Source organism: Chlorocebus sabaeus, chromosome 10 (assembly GCF_047675955.1).
Source record: "Chlorocebus sabaeus isolate Y175 chromosome 10, mChlSab1.0.hap1, whole genome shotgun sequence".
In the NCBI taxonomy this organism is placed as follows: Eukaryota; Metazoa; Chordata; class Mammalia; order Primates; family Cercopithecidae; genus Chlorocebus; species Chlorocebus sabaeus.
The window spans coordinates 102,394,345-102,413,040 of record NC_132913.1 but is presented as its reverse complement, the minus strand read 5'-3'; the positions used below and the strand labels follow the sequence as shown (position 1 = coordinate 102,413,040).

Below are 18,696 nucleotides of genomic sequence, written 5' to 3'. Positions count from 1 at the left end.
GGCCTCCCAAAATGCTGGGATTACAGGCGTGAGCCACTACACCTGGCCTGAAATGGTCTTTTCACAAAATCTCTCCAAGTTCTAATCTTACCAGTCCTTCCAGAACCAGCTCACATGCCTCTCCTCCACGAAGCAGACACTTCCAATCAGCTACGTATAAGAGACACGAAATCATTTTATCCGTGCCTCTCTTATGAGGATGGCCTTGTCTTACAATTTGTATTAAGTTTATGTTTGCATTATAATTGTCACATAGGAGAAAAAGTATTAGATTTGCTTATTATCAAGAGACGTGTTTATATCATAGTTTGCCCCAGCACAGTGGAGCCAATCATTTAATTTCCATTGGCAATTAAATGAGGTCGACAGGGTAATACCTAAAATCACCTCCAATTATCATAGACCATGAAATTGGAGACTGTATAATCAAGTACAGGCTAACTAGTTATAAATCCAAAAACAGGAAGGCCAACAGAATATGGGGTACGTGGCATAATGGAAAAAAGTGTTATTTTGAAAACATTTCTGAGGAAGTGTAGGTCTTGAATCAAAGCTTGAAAGAAATCGTAGGTTTGATTTGGGGGGTATTCCAGGTGAGAGAGAGACGGTCTCGAGTTTTAGAAGAAACAGTAATAAACCCTATCTGAAGACATTTAATTTATATTTTAAAAGATTGGTTTTTGTTCTCCTTTAAAAGAACTAAAAACTAAAGGAGAATCAAGAAACTAGGCCAGGTACGGTGGCTCATGCCTGTAATCCCTGGACTTTGTGGGGGGCCGAGGCAGGAGGATCACTTGAGCCCAGGAGTTCAAGACCCAGCCTGAGCAACATGGCAAGACCCCCATGTCTACAAAAAAATATTAAAATTAAAATATTAGCCATATGTGGTGGTGCATGTCTGTCGTCCCAGCTACTCAGGAAGCTGAGACAGGAGGATTACTGGAGTAAAGGAGGTCAAGGCTACAGTGAGCCACGTTCAAGTCACTGCACTCTAGCCTGGGCAACAGAGTGACACCCTATCTCAAAAAAAAAAAAAAAAAAAAAAAAGAAAGAAAAGAAAAGAAAAGAAAAATACTAAAATAGTATTTCCAAGTACCATAATGAAACAATTATGCTTATGTTCATGAACTTCAACCCAAGTTTTCTGTGTCCTGAATGCTAATATGATCCTGCTTTGTCTTTTAGCATGGAAGAATGTGAAGCTCTCTGTACCAGGTTGGCCATTATGGTGAATGGAAAGTTCCAATGTATTGGATCTTTGCAGCACATAAAGAGCAGGTGAAGAACAAATGCATTGTCTAACAGAGTGTGTTGGGTCATCAGTCTAATGGTGCTCACTCAGATTCAAGGATTATCTCAGCAGCCGGGGTAGTAAAACTAGAATGGACAATATAATCTTTGGAAGCTAGTCATTGACTCACCTTAAATTTAAATTATTTTATTGGGAATTTGATGAATTTTTCCTTAAATATTTTAGTTAACTTATAAATTTAACTCATAAATGTATTTTAGTTAATGCATAAATTTAGAAGGCCAAAACTGAAAAAAAATAAAATAAACAATTGACAACCAAAATACTCTCAGGTGGAAGTTCTAGAATTTGCCCAATAATAAATTAGACCTTGACAAGTAAATGAAGGCACAGATTGTATCTAGCATGTTCATTTGCCATTTGCACAGTCTTTCAGTAAGCTACCTAACATTCATACCACATTCAAAACCTTTTAATCAAGAGTACATTGGAGAAATGTGCATAAATACCATACTACTATCAAATTTATTAGTTCACATACACCAGAGTGTATATGCATTTATACACATCCATGTTAATCTCCAAAATTCAGAATATTTTATGCTTTTCTCTATAACAAGTTGACTTTCTTGCAAGATAGTATTAACCAAGATAAGGAAAAAAGGATGAAAGAGGCATTATGTTGCTCCTAGAGAGTCTATTGTGACTTCTTTATAAACTCTATTCTTGGTGCAGTTAGCTAGCACATTGATTTAATATTTATTTTTAAAACCCCAATAACATTAATTTTTATTGATGACACTAAATCTCCAATGACCTGCTTATCAAGACCTCGCTTACTTTAAATTAGAATGCATTTAACTTTACAAGTGTATTGTAAAGACCATCGCCACTATGAAGAAACTGAATCAACTAACGGGCAAAATAACCAGCTAGCATCATAATGACAGGATCAAATTCACACATAACAATATTAACCTTAAATGTAAATGGGCTAAATGCCCCAATTAAAAGACTGTCAATAAAACAGACTGCCAAATTGGATAAAGAGTCAAGACCCATCAGTGTGCTATACTCAGGAGACCCATCTCATGTTCAGAGATACACATAAGCTCAAAATAAAGCGATGGAGGAATAGTTACCAAGCAAATGAAAAGCAAAAAACAAAAACAAAAACAAAAACCGGGTTGCAATCCTCGTCTCTGATAAAATAGACTTTAAACCAACAAAGACCAAAAGAGACAAAGAAGGACCTTATCTAATGGTAACGGGATCAATGCAACAAGAAAAGCTAACTATCCTAAATATATATGCACCCAATACAGGAGCACCCAGATTCATAAAGCAAGTTCTTAGAGATCTACAAAGAGACTTAGACTCCCACACAATCACAGTGGAAGATTTTAACACCCCACTGTAAATATTAGACAGATCAATGAGACAGAAAATTAACAAGGATATTCAGGACATGAAGTCAGCTCTCGACCAAGTGGACCTAATAGACATCTATAGAACTCTCCCCCCGAAATCAACAGAATATACATTCTTCTCAGCACCACATCACTATTCTAAAATGGACCACGTAATTGGAAGTAAAACACTCCTCAACAAATGCATAAGAACAGAAATCATAACAAACAGCCCCTCAGACCACAATGCAATCAAATTTAAGAAACTCACTCAAAACCACACAATGACATGGAAACTGAACAACCTGCTCCTGAATGACTACTGGCTAAATAATGAAATTAAGGCAAAACTAAATAAGTTATTTGAAACCAATGAGAACAAAGATATAACATACCAGAATCCCTGGGACACAGCTAAAGCAGTGTTTAGAGGGAAATTTATAGCACTAAATGACCACAGGAGAAAGTGGGAAAGATCTAAAATCAACACCCTAGCATATCAATTAAAATAACTAGAGAAGCAAAAGAAAACAAGTTCAAAAGCTACCAGAATATAAGAAATAACTAAGATCAGTGCAGAACTGAAGGAGAGAGAGACTTGAAAAACCTTTCAAAAAATCAATGAATCGAGGAGCTGGTTTTTTGAAGATTACCAAAATGGACTGCTAGCCAGACTAATAAAGAAGAAAAGAGAAGAATCAAACAGATACAATAAAAAATGATAAAGGGGAGATCACCACTGATCCCACAGAATTACAAACTACCATCAGAGAATACTATAAACACCTCTACAAAAATAAACTAGAAAATCTAGAAAAAATGGATAAATTCCTGAACACATACACCCTCCCAAGACTAAACCAGGAAGAAGTCAAATACCTGAATAGACCAATAAAAAGTTCTGAAATTGAGGTAGTAATTAATAGCTTACCAACCAAAAAAAGCCCAGGACCAGACGGATTCACAGCTTAATTCTACCAGAGGTACAAAGAGGAGCTGGTACCATTCCTTCTGAAACTATTCCAATCAACAGAAAAAGAGGGACTCCTCCCTAAATCGTTTTACAAGTCCAGCATCATCCTGATACCAAAACCTGGCAGAGACACAACAAAAAAGAAAATTTCAGGCCAGTATCCCTGATGAACATCAATGCAAAAATCCTCAATAAAATACTGGCAAACCGAATCCAGCATAACATCAAAAAGCTTATCCACCATGATCAAGCGGGCTTCATCTCTGAGATGCAAGGCTGGTTCAACATACGCAAATCAATAAATGTAATCCATCACATAAACAGAACCAATGACAAAAACCACATGATTATCTCAATAGATGCAGAATAGGCCTTCAATAAAATTCAACACCCCTTCATGCTAAAAACTCTCAATAAACCAGGTATTGATGGAAAGTATCTCAAAATAATGAGAGCTATTTATAACAAATCCACAGCCAATATCATGTCAAATGGGCAAAATCTGGAAGCATTCCCTTTGAAAACCAGCATAAGACAAGGATGCCCTCTCTTACCACTCCTATTCAACATAGTATTGGAAGTTCTGGCCAGAACAATCAGGCAAGAGAAACAAATAAAGGGTATTCAAATAGGAAGAGAGGAAGTCAAATTGTCTCTGTTTGCAGGTGACATGATTGTATATTTAGAAAACCCCATTGTCTCAGTCCAAGATCCCCTTAAGGTGATAAGCAACTTCAGCAAAGTCTCAGGATACAAAATCAATGTGCAAAAATCACAAGCACTCCTATACACCAATAATAGACAAACAGAGAACCAAATCATGAATGAACTCCCATTCACAATTGCTATAAAGAGAATAAAATACCCAGGAATCCAACTTACAAGGGATGTGAAGGACCTCGTCAAAGAGAACTACAAACCACTGCTCAACGAAATAAGAGAGGCCACAAACAAATGGAAAAACATTTCCTGCTCAGGGATATGAAGAATCAATATCATGAAAATGACCATACTGCCCAAAGTAATTTATAGATTGAATGCTATCCCCATCAAGCTACCATTGCCTTTCTTCACAGAATTAGAAAAAAACTACGTTAAATTTCATATGGAACCAAAAAAAGAGCCCGTATAGCCAAGACAATCCTGAGCAAAAAGAATGAAACTGGAGGCATCACGCTACCTGACTTCAAACTATACTACAAGACTACAGTAACCAAAACAGCATGGTACTGGTCCCAAAACAGATATATAGGCCAATGGAACAGAACGGAGGCCTCAGCAATAATGCCACACATCTACAACCATATGATCTTTGACAACCCTGACCAAAACAAGCAATGGGGAAAAGATTCCCTATTTAATAAACAGTGTTGAGAAAACTGGCCAGCCATATGCAGAAAACTGAAATTGGACCCCTTCCTTACACCTTATACAAAAATTAACTCGACATGGATTAAAGACTTAAACATAAGACGTAAAACCATAAAAACCCTAGAAAAAATCTAGGCAATACCATTCAGGACATAGGCAAGGGCAAAGTCTTCATGACTAAAACACCAAAAGCAATGGCAACAAAAGCCAAAATAGACAAATGGGATCTAATTAAACGAAAGAACTTCTGCATAGCAAAAGAAACTATCATCAGAGTGAACAGGCAACCTACATAATGGGAGAAAATTTTTGCAATCTATCCATCTGACAAAGGGCTAATATCCAGAATCTACAAAGAACTTAAATTTACACAAAAAAACCAAACCCCATCAAAAAGTGGGTGAAGGAGATGAACAGACACTTCTCAAAAGAAGACATTTATGCACCAATAAACATGAAAAAAAGCTCATCATCACTGGCCATTAGAGAAATGCAAATCAAAGCCACCATGACATACCATCTCATGCCAGTTAGAATGGTGATCAATAAAAAGTCAGGAAACAACAGATGCTGGAGAGGATGTGGAGAAACAGGAACACTTACACTGTTGGTGGGAGTATAAATTAGTTCAACCATTGTGGAAGACAGTGTGGTGATTCCTCAAAGATGTAGAACCAGAAATACCATTGGACCTAGCAATCCCATTACTGGGTATATACCCAAAGGATTATAAATCATTCTATTATAGACACAGGCACATGTATATTTACTGCAGCACTGTTCACAATAGCAAAGACTTGGAACCAACCCAAATACCCATCAATTATAGATTAGATAAAGAAAATGTGGCACATATACAACATGGAATACTATGGAATACTATGGTGTATATGTGCCACATAAAAAGGATGAGTTCATGTCCTTTGCAGGGATATGGATAAAGCTGGAAACCATCATTCTCAGCAAACTAACACAGGACAGAAAACCAAATATCACATGTTCTCACTCATAAGTGGGAGCTGAACAATGACAACACATGGACACAGGGAGGGGAATATCATACACCGGGGCCTGTTGGGGGGTGGGGGGCTAGGGGAGGGATAGCATTAGGAGAAATACCTAATTGGTATTAGGAGAAATTGGTATTAGGAGAAATACTTAATTGGGTACAGCAAACCACCATGGCAGATGTATACCTATGAAACAAACCTGCACATTCTTCTTTTTTTGTGTTTATTATTATTACTATACTCTAAGAAGAAAAAAAGGAAAGTATTTAGCTGCAGAAACTGACATCCATTGCAAATTCATGAATGTCATAGAAAGCCAAGATTTTATGTTATCTTTTCAACTCAATTTTTGTCCAAAGACTCTGATTTTATATAGAGGTAGAAATAAATAAAAAATCATAGCAGTGCACTATTTCCAGTTTGCAACATGTCCTGAACTTTTATGGCAAAATGACAGTCTTTATATAAAGAAAAGGGGCTATAATGGTTGGCTTGAGTCCTGTTTCATTATCTAGAATTCCAGAGGAGCTATTTCAGCAAAATGTAACTCATACCATATTTTGCACTTTTTCTTTCCAGGTTTGGACGAGGATTTACTGTCAAAGTTCACTTGAAGAATAACAAAGTGACCATGGAGAGCCTCACGAAGTTCATGCAGCTGCACTTTCCAAAAACATACTTAAAAGTAAGTGATTGACGGCTGGGTGCAGTGGCTCACGCCTGTAATCCCAGCACTTTGGGAGGCTGAGGCGGGTGATCACTTGAGGTCAGGAGGTCAAGACCAGCCTGGCCAACAAGGTGAAACCCCATCTCTACAAACAATACAAAAATTAGCTGGGTGTGGTGGCATACACCTGTAATCCCAGCTGCTCGGGAGGCTGAGGCAGGAGATTTGCTTGAAACTGGGAGGCGGAGGTTGCAGTGAGTCAAGATCATGCCACTGCACTCCAGCCTGGGTGACAGAGCGAGACTCCATCTAAAAAAATAAAACAAAACCCAACCATATAAGTGATTATCTTGCCTTTTGATCTTGACTAGTTTTGATGGTAATGTCATAGCAACATTTGTGATTTCCAAGTTGACTACAGCTTTATTATTAATCTTAATATATAGATTAGTTCAAGATGCGTAAGATATGCCAAAGCATACTGAGTATAAACAAATAGCATCTTCAATTAATTATATATTTTTGTACTTATTTAAAGTTAACACAGTCCTTTCACATACATGTATTTTTGTTTCTTCCTCACAAAGGATTTATGATCATATTGTATTCATTTTCAAGTTGTATACCTTGCTAATCTACTCATTATATATATTAGGGAACTGAGGGATGACAGGTGTTATATGACCAAGGTCATTTCTTCTTAGGAAAAAAACCCAAAAAGCTACAGAGTTCCAGAATGATTATCTGGTTTGTCCCCCTCATTTGAAAGATAAGTCCACAAAAGTTGGAGCAGGACTGAGTAGAAATCAAGTCCTCAAGTTCTACACTAGATGAAATATTGTACAGTTGATGTCATCTCACATATGCATAGGCATAAGATGGACACACATGGATATATGCATATATACCTAACATAGCCCATACTTAATTAAAATAAATGTACTTGACAGGAAAAGTTATTATTACATCTTTGATATACAGGCAATTTGTAGAAGATGATGATTTCAAATGATTGTTTTTGAAAGGAAATCAGATGTGAAAGGTAATCGGATGTGGAACGATAAAAAGAAATTGGAAAGACTAGGGCTGAGGCCCAAATGTGCCCATGTGAGCAAGACATTAATCTCAGGGCCTCTTTTTTCTCATTTGTAAATAGGAATACAGGAGTGTCCCACTATTCACGGGTGATACATTTCAATACTTCCAGTGGAAGACTGAAACTATAGATAGTACCAAATCTCGTATACACTATGCTTTTTCTTATATAGGAACAGGCAGGTAGCTTACACAACATAGATATGCTGGACAAAGGAATGATTCACATGCCAGATGCGGTGGTGCAAAATTAGATCACACTACTCAGAAAGGCATGGAATTTAAAACTTATAAATTGTTTATTTTTACATTTTTCCATTTTTCCATTTCATAGTTTTAGGACTTGGTTGATCACAGGTAACAAACCATAGAAAGCAAAACCACAAATAAGGGAGTACTACTATAATAACATCTACTTCACAAAACTGATGTGAGAATTAAATGATAAAGTGTCCACAAAGATACTCCATAAATTATAAGGCATGATGTTAATTTGAAGTGATTTAGAGAAAATAAATTGCATTTAAAAAATAATTATTTTATCTTCATAAAATACCTTTGCCTCAGCCTCCCCAAGTTTGGTTAACTTCTCTAGGAAATAATAGCTTTCCTAATTCTTAAAAAAAAAAGAAAAATCAAGACACAGGGTCTCACTATGTTGCCCAGGCTGGAGTGCAGTGGCATGATCATAGCTCACTGCGGCCTTGAACTCCTGGGTTCAAGGAATCCTTCCGCCTCTGCCTCTCAAGTAGCTAAGCACATAGGCATGTGCCACCATGCCCCGCTAAGTTTTGTATTTTTTGTAGAGACAGAATCTCACGATGTTGCCCAGGCTGGTCTTGAACTCCTGGCCTCAAGCAATCTCTCTGCCTTGGTCTCCCAAAGCACTGGGATTACAGCTGTGAGCCACCACACTGGGCCTAGCTTTCAGGATTCTTATCAAAGCTCATTTTCTATCATCTAAATTTAAATCAAATTTAAAAGTAAAAGGACATCTTTCTTGCACAAATTGTGTTGGTAGTAATGCTTTCTCTTTTAGTGGATTTCTGGGTTGAAATCTGTGTTGTTTCACTGAGTGATGAAATTACATTCTCCCCGGTCTGTTCCTCACGGGACCAGGGCTATACAAGGCAAATGCAGTGATTGATAAATAAAAAGTCTGATTTCTCCCTAGCAGACCATTCTTTACAAATCTGTGGTGGTTTCTAGATGTCTAGAAGGAAAATAGCCAAACCAACAATCTGAGAGCAAAAGTAGGCAAGATGGCCCGATTGTAAGAACAGATATAATGCAACTACATGTCGATGGGAGACGCTAAGCAATTCACAAAGCAGGAGGAGAAGGGTCTGAAATACACGGTCATGATCTGATTCATTGGGGTCACAGGGGTAGATTCTGGAATAAGAAAATATCCTGATCAAACAAGTATCAGCAAAGATTGTCCCAGCTGCTTTGTGCAAGAAAGTAAGTGTACAGTGTTTCTGGGGTTCTGAAGAGGTTGTTGCAGTAACTAAGATGTGGAGTAATAAGCATCAAGTTAAGCCTATTGGTAGTGCAAATAGAGAGGAAAGGTTAAGTTTGAGAGGTATTTTAAAGGAAAGAATAAATAAGAGCTGGTAACTGATTAAATATCCAGAAAAGCAAATTGTTAAAGATACTCCAAGGCAACAAGAATGGATTAAACTAAGTAGATGGTGACACTGGTGACCAAAATAAAGAAACTGAAAAGAAGTTTAGGGTGATTTGGGAAAAGGATGAACTGTCATTTGAAGGAGGTTCAATGCTTTTGAAGTCTACTGTCTTTAGCCAGTATCAATGGAACTGCTAATTTTTTAGCGTTTTAGAACAATTCTAACACAAAAATGAAATTTCTTAAGATTGAGCACAGAGAAAGCTTATGTGAGCTGAGCATAATGTGACATGTGAAATACCATTCCACAGATTCTTTTCCAGGCAAGATTATAATGACTGTATAACTTCACATGAATATAGAATGCTTTGGAGTTTTCATGAACTTTTAACTTTGTTTTCTCTTTGACATTCACAAAACTTTCATCTCATCTTTGCAAGCTGTTAGTTTCAAAATATACTCGTTATTTATACTGTAGCATCATTTTCAGTGGAATGAACTTCAGCATTTTCCTGAACTCTTGGTAAAGTTATGTCTAATTTTAATTTTTAATTTTGTCAATATTGCCAGACATTGCAAAATAATTTTTTTTCCTTTGGTTCCCACAGGATCAGCACCTCAGCATGCTAGAGTATCATGTACCAGTCACAGCAGGAGGAGTCGCAAACATTTTTGATCTGCTGGAAACCAACAAGACTGCTTTAAATATTACAAATTTCTTAGTGAGTCAGACCACTCTGGAAGAGGTAAGATATATACCATGAGTCATGTGCACAACGTCACATATTAATATTATTATGCATTCTGGTTATTTCTTTTTAATGACATTCAATTTGTTTTTAATTGAATTAATATCTAATCTTGCACTTGAAAAGCTTAGCAAAGAGCCTAATCAATTTCTAACTTAACTTGGGGATATTTTAAAAAAGATGTGAAAGACATTAACTTTTTCATTTGATAAGACATCTGTATCCATAAAGTTATATGTATACATAAAGAAAAAATACTCACTATTTTCACATACATAACAAACAGCTGTTGACACTTTCCTTCCTTCTTCCATGGTAGGTTTCTTAAAGAACATTTCTATTGATTGACTTCCTGGATTAGGGTTGGATAGGGTAATTAGAATTTGGTGCCAGACCTTTAGATCTGTTGAATTCAGGCAATTAAAGTGGTAAATGCAGAATCCTTTCCATTCACTTACATCATCTGTCTTAATTACATTTGCATTCAATAACTAGAGACTTATTAGGTCATCCTTTATCACTTCTGTACTGTCTTAATTTTACACAGCTCAACCAACATGACATATAGAAAGTTTGATTATATCTGTCATTGGGCTAGGTCTGAAAGTAAGGCCTTTAAGGGTCAGTATATGGTGCTGGATTTGATGGGCAACTTTTCTTGTGGGGCTTTAGGCATTTTAATGGGGGCTTTAGCCAATCATGACTTTGCCAAAAATGAAGACTTAGTCTTCGACTTATGACCAACTACCAGCACCATGGCAAAAAACAGACTCTCAATAGTTTTTGGATGAAACTATGACTAATAGATTTAATGACTTTAAACAAAGATCTGCCTGTTAAGTAATTGGCTTACTGAACACAGTGTTAACATGGGCTTTCTATACAAATTTTATGTTAATGCATTAACTCTTGAAACTAGTGAAATTTCTCTCAACATTTCTACACAATCATTCAATAAGGGCATAGGGCTGGGCTCCTTGTTTATACCTGATAGAGATATTGATGTAGGCCATATGATTCTAGAAATGTGGCTACAGATAGTCAACTATGGCTTAAGATTGACATGATTATAAATAAAATCATAGTCATAAATATGGTCATAGATATAGGTGCTGTTTTCAAGCCCCAGTTAAATTTGATTTTCTGAAAGGAATCCTGGTGTAAGCGTGTATATACGTGTAAGCAGGCCCCTATAAAATCTAGTTTTGTAAAACTAGGATTTGGATTTTATAGGGGCCTGCCTACACGTATATACACGCTTGCACCAGGAGCGAGGAAGGAGAGAGAGAGAGAGAGAGAGAGAGAGAGAGAGAGAGAGAAAGAGAAAGAGAGAGAGAAAGAGAGAGAGAATGAATTAACTTACTTTCTTCCTTTGGCTTACCAGGCACTAATGGCTTTATTTTCCCTGAAAAATCAGGTTTTCATCAACTTTGCCAAAGACCAGAAGTCCTATGAAACTGCTGATACCAGCAGCCAAGGTTCCACTATAAGTGTTGACTCACAAGATGACCAGATGGAGTCTTAACACTTCCAGCAAACTCAATCTCAGCATATGACCAATGGCTTCATTTTGAAGAAAAGCCACAGAAGATACACTTCCACAAGATATCTTCATTTTAAAGTATTATACTGTATGGAAAGTTACAACTGTGTTAGACTAACCAGTAAATACAAAAGGAAATTTTTCCTTTTAAGGTCAGTGAGTATTGTTGCTACTGAAATGAATTCCTGTATACTCAACACTGTGAGCATGCTAATGTATATGCTGATGATTCTTATGCAAAGGTGAAGCCACCTCAAGATGAATATCTTAATTTATTACTTTCAATAAAAAGGCAGCTTAAAAGGCATGGATATTGGTAGTTGAAAAATAAGAGTGGAGAAGAAAAGTCAGATGGTTTGTGGCAGGTGCCACCGGGCAAGTAAACAACATAATTTATTTCCAGAAAACAACAGAATGAACATCATCATGAATACATGAATCTGCTGTGATGTGTAAACTGCTAAGGGCCAAATGAACATTTGCAGAGCAGTGGGCACAATGTTTACAACGTATGTGTATGTCACTTTCGGTACCTGTGAATGCATGGGGACGTGCTGAACCTGAAAAAGTGCCTTTCCATAAGGATGCCATAGACAGGGCAATTTACCCTGGTGGTAAACGGAACCTAGATTCACTCCTGCCATGCCTTGCCAATAGTAAGCTGCAGGGTGGAATAAGAAGTCACTTGTTCTGGGAGGAAGGGAGGGGGGAATGGGTGTGTCAACTGGGTAGATACAAACCCTGAAAAGAGAATCCATGCGCTGCTGGCAGGCAACAGTTTTTAAAGCTCTTTCAGAAACCCTCACATTTGGGGTTTCTCTTCAGGAAACATTCCTGTGGAGGGAAAATGAATATGAAGATAATTTCCAGCTAATTATCTGGGTGATCTAGAATCGTGTATATGGCTATAGGATAGACTTCTTAATAATGGCAAGTGACATGGCCCTGGGGAAAGGTGCTTTATGTACCATATGTGTGTGTGTGTGTGTGTGTGTGGGTGTGTATCTATACAAGTTTGTCAGCTTTGGCATGACTGTGTTTCAAAAACCAATAAACTCAAAGTTTAGAAAAACTCATTCATGCTGTTATTTCATTTGTTAGGGAACAGACAGGAACCTAAAAATGGGAGTCATGTGACCCGCAAAGTTTCCCTTGATCTGGCCACTGTTGACCTCTCCACCCTCATCCTCATCTTTCTCTTTGGCCCTTTGGGATCTAGCCATGCAGGCCCCTTCCCACTCTTTCCAGTGCTCCACAGTCTTCCCCATGTCCAGACCTTTGCACATGCTGTTCTCCTGCTGGGAGCGCTCTTCCCCCCACACTTTTTACCTGGCTAACAGGCTTCAGAAATGTCATACTTTCTCAGAGAAGCCAGACTGCCCGGCTTTCTCATTTTAAATCTGGTCCACTGTTCTAATACTATATATTTTGTTGTTCCTCCCAACCTCCTACTTTTCTGTCAGAGCATGCATCATCATTTGTAATATATCCAGACTAACTATATATATATATGTATGTACATTAACAGATGGTAACACAGTTTCTTTCAGGATGCAAAGTGTCTTTGCTGAATATAATATATAGACACGCCTTTTGGAGTAGAAGGTATAACTCTGAGAGCGTGGGTGTCTCCAGGGTCCCAAGTGACAAAATAGATAGCTGAGCTCCATGAAAGAATAAAAGGAATTTGTTTGCTGTTCATTGTCTCTGCTGTGGTTGGTTGGTTGTCTGCTTGTTTCTGAGCAATTGGTAGGAAAGGAAGCAAAAGAAAAGGAGAGAAGGGACATGGAGAAAGGTGGAACCAACGAGATGGCAGAAGGCTAAGTACTGAAACAGATGGAAGCCCAGTGAACAACAGAAGTGGTTGAACAGACATTTAAAACTATGAGTATTCAAATACTTTTTGCATATTCACTCACTGTGTAGCCATGCTGTGGACGGTCCCTGACCACTGAATCTTCATTGAAGTCAGACACACTTACAAATGCTCTATGTGACTGAGTGTCGTGTGGAGACTGGAATGAAGATATGTTAATTCCTGTTTTGAAAGAGGCGCAGTACAGTGACAGCTTCATACCAGAAGCTGTCAGACCATGAGACAGGGAGATGCCAGGACATGTGTGGAGCAGAGCTTCCGACTCCAGCCAATCTTATCTACCTCTCAGTGGGGCAGGGAAGCCCCAGCTGGGCTCTGGACCATGATAGTAGTACCATTATTTGAGTGATTAGTATTTTCCTCCCTCACTAGGCTTGAAACTCCATGAGGACAAAGATCTATTTTGATTTTCCTGGCTCTCCAACTGGTACCTATATATACAATAAATATTCATGGCACTCAATAAATATTTGTTGGTTAAATGAATAAATAAATGAAGGAGAAACAAAAGAGAGGCTGGCATGGTTGATATGAAAAGCAAGCAACCTGATTCTGTTTAAATTTCTGAAATATGGTGAGGTTTCCCATGAGGTAATTTATTCTAGGAGAAGAAAAGAGGATGAAAGATGATACATGGTCCCATATTACAGATATTGCAGTGAATCTGCAATGGAAGGATTTAGAATGCTACGTTTTGTTTTTGTACATTTTTGCACATTTTTTCTTTCTCTTTTTTTTTTCTGTTAGAATGTACTATTTAAGAGTGTCAAGGCACATTTTTATATGTAATTAAGGAACATATATGAACATATATTTGAACCCATATCCCTTTGGGCTTCTCTGCAGTAGAGGAAATGTTTAGAGAATTCGCAGTTCCCAGAACACTACTTCCACTCTGGATAATACCTACAGAATTTGCTGGTTTTTTTGTTTTTTTTTTTTTAAGACAAGGTCTTGCTCTGTTACCCAGGCTGGAGTGCAGTGGAGAGCTCACAGCTCACTGCAGCCTCCATCTCCTAGGCTCAAGTGATCCTCCCACCTCATCCTGCTGAGTAGCTGGGACTACAGGTGTGCACCTCCAAGGCTGGCTAATTATTTTTTATTTTTAGTAGAGATGAAGTCTTGCTATGTTGCCCAGGCTGGTCTTGAACTCCTGAGTTCAAGCAGTCCTCCATCCGTGGTCTCCCAAAGTGCTAGGGTTACAGGTAGTAGCCACCATGCCTGGCCCAGAATCTGCTTTTTAAATGTGAGTTACCTGAGTTACCTCTGAGGATAGTGGCAATTTTCACTTCATGCATAAAACCGAATTTTCATAATATTTATACAGTGGGTACAAAAATCACAAGAATGGAAATATGATCAACCAGGTAAAGTGGCTCATACCTGTAATCCCAACACTTTGAAAGGCTGAGGTGGGCGGATCGCTTTAGTCCACGAGTTTCACACCAGCCTGGGCAACATGGCAAAACCCTGACTCTTAAAAAACAAAAATACAAAAAATTAGCTGGGCTTGTGGTGCACGTCTGTAGTCCTAGCTTCTCAAGAGGTTGCAATGGGAAGATCACCTGAGCCCAGGACGTTAAGACTGCAGTGAGCCTTGATCACGCCATTGCACTCCAGCCTGGATGACATAGTGAGACCCTGTCTCAAGATAGAAAAATGATCCGTACAGCCTACTGCAACAGTATGCTCTCTTCCTTACTGGTCGACTTCTAGAAAAACAGCAAATGCTGACCTAGTTAAAGATGGGAAGGATGAAGTAGGCTTCCATTCTCTTACCCTTACCTGACCCCAGAAGTCTGCTTGTTTCATTAACCTAAGCTTCTCAACATAAGAAGACAACAAGCTACAAGGAAATGAATACTATTTCCTTTGGCGTAATTTGTTTCAAAGTTAATCTTATCACTCCCTTACTTATAAATCCAGATTGGTTTTCCATAATCTGCAGGATAAAATACAAACTCCTTAACTGATCTTCAAAGTATTTAGTAATCTGGCTCCAACACTTCAATCTCTCTTCCCCATGTAGTTCATGCTCTTACTGTAATACATTTCTCACTATTTCCTATTTACTTCAGAGCCTTTCTCAGTTCTGTGCAACTTTGCTCACACTGCTCTTTTCTCTTGGAAGACCTCCTCTCCCTCCCTACTCAGGCTTTTATCCAGAATCTGTTCATCTTCATTACCCTTCTCTTAGACCTTCTCTTTAAGGAAGACTTCCAAGAGAGCCTCAGGCAGAGTTAATTGTTCCATCCTTTGTTACAAAAGCATTTTTGTGCATGACTCTGCAGAAGTATTTTCATCTGACATTATAAATCATCTCTGTACATGTCTCTTTCTTCCCCGATTCTAAGTTCCTTAAGCGCAGTGACCTATTTTTCTTCATCATTGTACCTCCCATATCCAGCAAAATGTCAACATATTGTTGCTGCTCAATAAATTTTTGAAGAACCAAAGAGATCTATTTCAACTTAGAAATGCTTTTAGGATTTTTGCTTTAACTTTTTTGTAATCATGCTTGTTTTAGTTTTAAAGTTTAAAGTTAATTGCTGGGGGAAAATGTGCAGATGACCAACATTTTAAGTTAAAATGTTGATTGTGCATAAAGTGCATTTCACTAAAATGCCAAGCATTGGACATACAATCATTTTAGTAATACTATTGTCTAATATGGCATTTGCCTGAGGATTTTTTTTTTTTTTTTTTTTTTGAGGCAGAGTTTCACTATGATGCCCAGGCTGGAGTGCAATGGCATGATCTCGGCTCACTGCAACCTCCGCCTCCCGGGTTCAAGCGATTCTCCTGTCTCAGCCTCCTGAGTAGCTGGAACTCCAGGTGTGAGCCACCACACCTGGCTAATTTTTGTATTTTTAGTAGAGACGGGGTTTCACCATATTGGCCAGGCTGGTCTCAAACTCCTGACCTCATGATCTGCCTGCCTTGGCCTCCAAAAGTGCTGGGATTACAGGCATGAGCCACTGTACCTGGCCTGCCCAAGGATATTAAAAATAAAGATGCTATTAAAATCAAATACTTTCACTAAGATAGAGTTATACTTACTCACTCTCATTGCATGAGTGGAAAAACTAGCTACGAAAGCTGTAGTTAGGTTGTAGTTAGGTTGGCTGCATGTGGTGTCTCACACCTGTAATCCCAGCACTTTGGGAGGCCGAGGCAGGAGAATCCCTTGAGGCCAGGAGTTCAAGACCAGCCTGAGTATATAGCAAGACCCTGTCACTACATAAAATTTTAAAATTAGCTGGGGACAGTGGTGTGCATCTGTAGTCCTGGCTTCTTTGGAGGCTGAGGTGGGAGGACTGGTTGAGCTCATAAGGTTGAGGCTGCAGTATACCATGATTGTACCAGTGCACTCCAGCCTGCACAACAGAGTGAGTCCTGTCTGGAAGGAAGGAAGGAAGGAAGGAAGGAAGGAAGGAAGGGAGGGAGGGAGGGAGGGAGGGAGGGAAGAAGGAAGGAAGGGAGGAAGGGAGGGAGGGAGGGAGGGAGGGAGGGAGGGAGGAAGGAAGGAAGGAAGGAAGGAAGGAAGGAAGGAAGGAAGGAAGGAAGGAAGGAAGGAAGGAATTGTAATTAAAATAGCAGGACCTACCACTTATTCATAATTTTTTATCTGTGAGGTACAGGTCAAGTTTGCCACGTTTCTTATTCTCACACCAAACTTTCAGTTGGTTACTGAAGGTTGGAAAAATGCAACTATCTGGCCCAGAATCATACAGCCAAAGAATGAATTTGATGCCACAGACTGTATTCTGACATAGACCCCTCCCTCACAAAAAGACTTGACTATGTCAACTTACATACTTAAAATCCATTCATAATTTATGATGAGCTGTATTTATGTCTGTGCTGACTTGGCAAGAGAATCACTGGTCCTGTGGGCCCTGAAAACGGCTCCCTTGTCTACTGCAGCTATCTCCAGTACTGTTTCTAGCACGAACGAGAAGACTCTGTTCCTGACTATCCTCTTCCCTTAGAAATCCTTAGGAATGATCCTGTTCTTTCACCTTCCTACCTCCTGCCCCTCACCCCAACCAGTGAACTAGCTCACAGATAAAACCAACAATGTCATTAAATATGCAAAGATTTACTATTAATTTCCATTTATTTTAACTCAAAAGAGTTGTGGTTTGTACTTACTGAGATTTTGTTGTTCTCAATATAGCTGATAATTTTTTATTCTGTTTATTTTATTTATTTCCTCAGTTTATATCTATTTTCATTTTTATGCTTTATTATTGCATTCAAATGGGAGCTATAATTCCCAGTGTAAGGAAGCCCACACTGTGAAATGGTCTATACCCTAAACAGGTTATGGCCAAGATGGCTCTTTCAACACCTCAAAACAGATTTTTAGTTCTTATTTCATGGGATCCATTGAAAGTTTCTAGTGGAAGAAGAAAACCCCGCACTTAAGTTAATGCTCTTAGGAACTCAATAGAATTGCAATCCAAATTCTTCTCAAAGACAAAAGTTTCACTAATCAGCCCAAAAGAAATATTTAGTATTACCAGAGAAGTTTTAGTTTCTTTTATTTAAAGCAGTTCAGTCATTAAATGAAGATATTCATTAAATATTTTGAGCTAAAAAATTGTAGGCAAGATGCTCCAACCAATGCATATATCATTTAAGAATGAAATAAATGTAAAGTTCCACCAAAGGCAAACCAGATACAACTCCAGAAAAATCCTTAAACTTTCTGTCATATTCTTTGGTGAAATGCATAAGCACACATTAACTAAGCTAGGAAATTTTCTTTTTATACTAATCTGTTTTAAAAATGTAAGATACATTTAAAAAAGGAAAACTACAGGCCAATACCCCTAATTAAAAATGATGCAAAAATCCTCAACAAAATACTGGCAAACTGCTCAAAGAAAAACTTCAGCCAAATTAAATATAAAGGAGTTTAAGCAATGAACAATTCACGAATTGGGCAGCCCCCAGAATCATAGCAGATTGAGAGAGACTCCAGGGGTGCCTCATGGTCAGAAAAAATTTACAGACAAAAAAAGTAGTGACACACAGAAATTGGAAGTGAGTGAGGTACAGAAACAGCTGGATCGGTTACAGCTCCATGTTTGCCTTATTTGAACACAGTTTGAA

The 18,696-nt window shown here is 38.2% G+C and overlaps 1 protein-coding gene and 1 long non-coding RNA gene across 2 annotated transcripts in view; one reads left to right on the top strand and one right to left on the bottom strand.

The window, feature by feature from the left end:
- Positions 1-13,169, top strand: part of ABCA12 (ATP binding cassette subfamily A member 12) — a 208,128-nt gene extending 194,959 nt beyond the window's left edge. Inside the window, exons 50-53 of the mRNA XM_038001573.2 lie at positions 1,186-1,278; positions 6,595-6,700; positions 10,016-10,153; positions 11,574-13,169. Of these exons, the coding sequence (XP_037857501.2) occupies positions 1,186-1,278; positions 6,595-6,700; positions 10,016-10,153; positions 11,574-11,681 (445 nt within the window). The 3' untranslated portion in view covers positions 11,682-13,169. The remainder of the gene's footprint in view (positions 1-1,185; positions 1,279-6,594; positions 6,701-10,015; positions 10,154-11,573) is intronic.
- Positions 1-18,696, bottom strand: part of LOC103217794 (uncharacterized) — a 160,012-nt gene that overhangs the window by 20,061 nt on the left and 121,255 nt on the right. The window lies entirely within an intron of this gene.